Here is a 6,000-nt window from a genome sequence, read left to right on the forward strand (position 1 = left end):
ATACACATTTGTTTAGAAGAATATTTGCAGCATCCCAAATTTCAAGCGGTGTGAGCACAGTTTGTAAATGTAATGTGAAAGCGTACCGTATTGTTTCATGGAAGGATAATTCAGGACAGAGCATTTTCAGTATTGGCTATGATTGTGTAAACCTTGTAATGTGGCCCTGACATTAGTCTCTGGATATTGTTTATGGAATATTCCATTTCTTTATGTAACTTATGTCACATATCCGAGGCATTATGTATCACTATCTACTGTAATATTTAATCACAATATTAACAGTGGAGGTGGGATGAAAAACGACCAAATTCTGTGCCCAATCTCTATTCTTAAGGCAGAAGGAGATTGTATTGGCAGTTTGAGAGGCTCAGAACATGTGTAAGGTGTAATAGAAGGAATGTGCTGAGAAAGCGAGAGCGAGAGCGAGAGCGAGAGAGAGAGAGAGAGAGAGAGAGAGAGAGAGAGAGAGAGAGAGAGAGAGAGAGAGAGAGAGAGAGAGAGAGAGAGAGAGAGAGAGAGAGAGAGAGAGATGTGGTATGCATTTAAAAGCATTTACCTGAAATGGCAGTAGAGACAGGCCTACAGCACTATAGACCACAGAAATGACACTCCTCAGACATATCTCAATATCACTTTAACTGACTTTAGAGGGAGGAAGAAAGAGATTGAATATCAATGATGAAGGAAGAACAAAGCTTCTACCTTTGTGTGATTGGATAAGTGTGTGTATGAGATAGAAAGAGAGAGGAAGAGAGGGAGAAAGAGAGAACATCTAACAGTAAGAACTAATGGCCTGCTGGATTCTATAGTACACTGTAATACAGGCCAGTGGAATTGATGTGAACAAGTTGTGTTTTCCTGAATGATCCAAATCTTGCTTTATCTTCCTCCGTTTTCTCTGTGCTTACCCTGACTATACCCCATAAATGTAAACCAGCACAACATTCTTTTGTTCTTTCCTTATGTTGCATCTGAATTCTCCTTAGGCTGCTCAGACCCTCTCTGGATGTATGAGCCTAGACGTATCTTGGTCTGTATGGATTTACTGCCTGGAGTTTGCCTCATTCTTTCTCTTATGTTTCTTTTCAGATTGAGATCCGTGACACAAAGGATCCCCGTTTTGGAGTCCAGCGGTTCCATTAAAGAGACGCCACCTCCACTTCTTTCTTCTATTCCTTTTTCATCCCCCGTTTCCTTCTCTCCTTGTCCTCTCAGGTCTGCGTCTCTGACCTCAGTTAGGAAGCTGCTAGCTCAGCTCTTTGTAATATAGGACTGGCCTGGAGCACACTTCAAGAAGAGAACCTATTCTACATACATACATACATACACCTGTTTAAAGAGAATTCAAAATCAAGACAAAAATCAATTAAAAAAATCAGCTTTACAAATCCAACAACTCTGGGAAAGTGATGAACCTTACACAGTATTGTTATTCTATATTATTACTATGATAATACAATGTTACAGTGATAATTATGCTTGCAACAGCAGTATTAAGTTCAAATTTACATATTTTATCTAAAATGGGAAAAAGCAATTATTTCTAGCTTTAAAAGTATACATTCTATTAATGAATTAATGCATATGTACAAATGCTTGGGTGCTACTAGAGACACAGATGAATAAAAAAATCAAGCCAAAAATCAAATAAAAGAAAAAAAATAGGCAACATTTTGTACAGCACAAGATGTAATTTTGAAGACCGACTTTTTTTCCTGGAAAATTTTGAACTCCCTTCTTTGTACACATGGTCAAGAACCAGAGATTAGTATGAGAAAAGAAGTAGTTCATTTGTAAATAATAGATTTCTATGGAGACAGGGTACAGACATAACACATTTATTGACCCAATCTATATTTCAGCTCCACCCTGGAGTGGAAATTTCTCACCATTTCTTCATCTCTTGATCAAATGGGAACTGTCAGTTCTCAGAGTTTATAGCTATCATGAGGAGGATATGTTAATGTCTGAAGGTTATACATTTGTTTTGGCATGGAACTTTGAATTCATAAAGCTTCACTGGTTATTTAATCTTATTTGCCTTTCATTATTGTTTTTTTAATTAGCCTCTGTAGACCAGCAGGGAGGTGATAAACAATGACTAGTAAAAGGACAATTTTCACATTCTGGTTACAATCATTTCATTATTTCCTTAACCTTGCTTGTTATAATCCTGTTCCATTTATTTTTGTTTGTATGTTTGTTTCGTAAGTTTTGTCTTGATAAAAAAAGCCCTGCATGCTGCATTCTACTCAGGCCCGACATGTGGAGCACTGATAAGTTGTATTTCTCCATTTCCCAGAACCAATGATTCAAGCATCAGTCAGCTCATACAATTGCACAGCACAAAATAGATGACCAAGACGGGTCAACATATGAGGTCAAGGAGCATATGTTTGTCTTGAAGGGGACACAAGCAGACTGAAGATTCATCTCAGTGTTTTGCTTCTAATCTCAAGTTAGGAAATTACAAGAAATGTTTTGTGCACTTCAGCAATGAGCAAATCCTGTGCTACCATACAATCAGTCACAGGTAAATGAATCTTTCTAATTACACAAGCTAAAACTCAGTTCAGGCCATTGTGGTGTGGAGTTCACTACATGTTTAACTTTCTTTAATGTAAAGAGAATAAACACTTTAATGTCAGTTTTGCTCTCAGCCATGCAGCAATGTGATTGAAAGACTGAATTATTTTCCATTTTTGAAAAGGTTTGATGGATGAGGTGGTGGACATCATGGGTAGAAATGCCAGAACAGCACTTTGCTCTGAGATTCTTAACTAAGCATGACAAATAATTATGCCAAATATAAAGCTTCTGATGTTGCAGTATTGAATCTGGCCTGTCTTTTACAAAGATACTGATTAGGACATTGATACCTAAATCACTGGGGCTGATTAAATACACCATGTAGATGTTTCTATTCAAAATGTGTTTACAATGCCATTAACGGTTGCATTTTTGTTCTCTGGTCAATGTTGGTTTTTAAAATAGCTGTAATTTCATTGTCTCTTCTCCCCAAAATAACCTTTGCACATGTAACACCTTTTGTGCTCCCTGGGCAAAGAATATCTTGTACAGAGACTTTTCTTGTGCTCCACAAGAAAGTGTTACCCTTGATGCTGGAATAAATTCTCGGCTCATACAAAGGACAACACATACACACACTGCACTAACCTAAAGGGAGGGTCTGGATAGCACTGTGCAGCTCTGTGGTTGGACACTTTTAGTACAAGAAGATGAAGAGGGAAATTCCTCCATATGGTGCTTTATCCCTGTCTCCTTCTCAATCAGCATTCTCTCTATCACCCCAGCCTCAAAAGCCCCACAGCCCTATGACCATGGAGGAGGCAGGGGATGAAGGGGACAGGAATACAATCTGTGAATGTTAAGGAGAGAAGGGAACAGTACAAGCAGGACCAAGCAGAACTTTTCCTCAGTGAATCCTGCAAAATAGAAGCAATGATCCCCTTGTAGACATGACAGAGAGCCTCAGAATCCCTACATAGCCATCTTCTCCCCATTGGCCACACTCCCTCTCTCTCACTGTCATCCATGAAGAAGTATACATGCAACTGTGTTTCCTTGGTAATATATGAACAAACATAATAGTGGTTTTTGATCGTGTTTCATTTTCTGCCTTTTAAGTCTAAATGCTTTTGTTTTTTAAGCATATTATGGGGTCACAAGTGGTTCTGAGGGTCTGGAGAATCCCTGTACTGCAGTTTAGTGTGTTTCATGTTACAGTCCACCTGATTTAAACTCATAAGGGCAGATACATCAGACAAATAGGCTTCTTTTTATCGTTTATGACTGTGTCATATCAGAGCAAAACATTTCTTATTAAAAAAAAAAGGCATATCACTATTTTGTTAATGTATTAACTTTTGAAGCTTTCCAACTATATATGATTAAGTGGAGCTTTTTTTTGAAAGCAAAATCACCATTCTTGCCTGTGGTGGCTGGCTTTAAGATAGCTGAAGCGTTGATTCAGGAGCAGTATTAAACACCAGGCTACAGAACAGAGGTCTCAAAACAGTGTGACCTGAGAACCACTGAAATAAAAACAGCGTACTGTCCTCAGGAGTTTTTATTGTAGTGGGAGTGAATGTTTGGTTTGGAAAGGAATAAGTTGTATATAGATATTCAATTGGATTATTTTTATTTTGCAAGATTAAAGGTCATGCTTTAAGCTGCAGCATTACTGTATATGACAATGATATGACACTTTTCAATCATGGTATTATATCCTCTTTTCTTGCTCTTGTGAAAATAAGAGCAAGAAAAGAGGATATAATACTATGATTTGAGAAGAACAAGTACAAGTGTGTAAAGGAGTGAGAGCACAGATGCTCAGTGACGTAGGTTGGCACAAGATCAAGGTACAAATCTAAGTATAAAAATATTTAGATTAAGTTTTGCTGTGTGGTTCTAAATGTTGAGAAGGGCAGTTTTTACATCACAACTCCTCCATTAACTGCTTGTGTTAATCCATCAATTCAACTGTAAAAGAAAAACGTGAACAAAAATGCAAAGTTGTTTCATTGTTCATTGTCTTATGTCCCAAATTTGTTGTAAAGTCCAAAAAGTAGTCTGCTATCAAAACCTGATTACAATTGTAAAGCATGTACATGCCCCTGTGCTGCTATTTCCTTTAGTATGTACTGAACGATTGGAGCTTTTATTACTGAACAATGATGTTATCTTCTTTGAGGTAAACAAATCATCATTTCACTTGACCGTTTCCTACCTGAAATTCAGTGGAATCTGAATTTGTTCACACAATGATGCTCTGACCATTAACTATTTGGAGAACAGTTTTATTTCTCGCCATTAATTCTGCTTCTGTGTGTAATAATATGCAATCAATATCGAGATGGAGGATATGCAAATGGAACATTGACACATCTTAACATTGGCCCTGAAGTTTTGCAGCTGCTGCGCTGCTGTGTATCAATAGCAATCACAATGTCAGTGTCTGATCAAAAACAATCCTTTCACACAGTTCATAATTATGTATACAATTGGAGAAAAGTCTTCAGTCTTGGGAAAGTTATTAATCTGTTCTTAGCTGCTGTCACTTTCCATTTCCATTCTATCTTTAATGCATTTTCTGACTTTCTTTGCAAAATTTTGCTTGGAAAAGATGTGCCAAACCAAACTGAGCAGACTGCTGTGGACAGATTTGACAGATTTTTTTTTCTTTCAATATGTATTTTTTTCCCTGTGCAAGTGTTGAATGCTTTCTGTTGGAGTTTTGTTTTTTTGGTCTAATTGTAAATGTTCTTTTTAAGCTGATATTTTCTGGTATGCTGCGATGTCTCTTCATAAGGTGAAAAATGTTATTTGAATGTTTCTGCAAGATTGCCATGGGGAGTGTAAAATGACTGACATCGTCACCGCCACTTACACGTTGTTGGTGTTGTTTTAAAAGATGAAAAAAAAAACGGAATAAATTATTTGAATCAGATTTGGAAGTTTATTTTGCTGTGAAACTGAATGATTTAAATTGTTATAATTTGATAACTACCAAATAACTAATGAAGGTTGTAGTTATTCAAACTAATACATAATGTATTTTTCACTATTTTGTTTTCAACCAATTCAACCATCAGATTATTTCAACAACCCGAAGTCTACTTTCTCTAACTATCTTTCTTCCTACGATCCCAGACTTATCTGCTTGTGTGAGCTGTCAGTGATCGACACCATCACCCTCTAATGAGAGCAGCGGCTCTGTCTGTACAATCCCTCTCTCTCTCTCTCTCTCTCTCTCTCTCTCTCTCCAACACACAAAAATGAATCCAAACCATTCATACACTATAAACAGCTCGAGTTTAATGTTCTCTGTAAGGAATAAAGCATGACAGGTTTATATAAAAATAATAATTGCAAGGGAAGCGGAGAAGCATCACCACCCTGAAGTTGATTATTTTCTTACAAAGGCATCCTAATGTGTTTTATTGCTTATATACCACACTAATATGCTAATGTTTA

General features: G+C 37.0%; 1 protein-coding gene across 2 annotated transcripts in view; it reads left to right on the plus strand.

Annotated features, from left to right (window-relative positions):
* lhfpl4a (LHFPL tetraspan subfamily member 4a) overlaps positions 1-4,794 on the plus strand; it is a 29,636-nt gene extending 24,842 nt beyond the window's left edge. For both annotated transcript variants that reach the window (XM_027147321.2, XM_027147322.2), the window contains one exon: positions 1,093-4,794. In XM_027147321.2, coding sequence (XP_027003122.1) covers positions 1,093-1,146 — 54 coding nt within the window. In that variant the 3' untranslated portion in view covers positions 1,147-4,794. The remainder of the gene's footprint in view (positions 1-1,092) is intronic.
* The last annotated feature ends 1,206 nt before the right edge of the window (positions 4,795-6,000 follow it).

Source organism: Tachysurus fulvidraco, chromosome 5 (assembly GCF_022655615.1).
Source record: "Tachysurus fulvidraco isolate hzauxx_2018 chromosome 5, HZAU_PFXX_2.0, whole genome shotgun sequence".
In the NCBI taxonomy this organism is placed as follows: domain Eukaryota; kingdom Metazoa; phylum Chordata; class Actinopteri; order Siluriformes; family Bagridae; genus Tachysurus; species Tachysurus fulvidraco.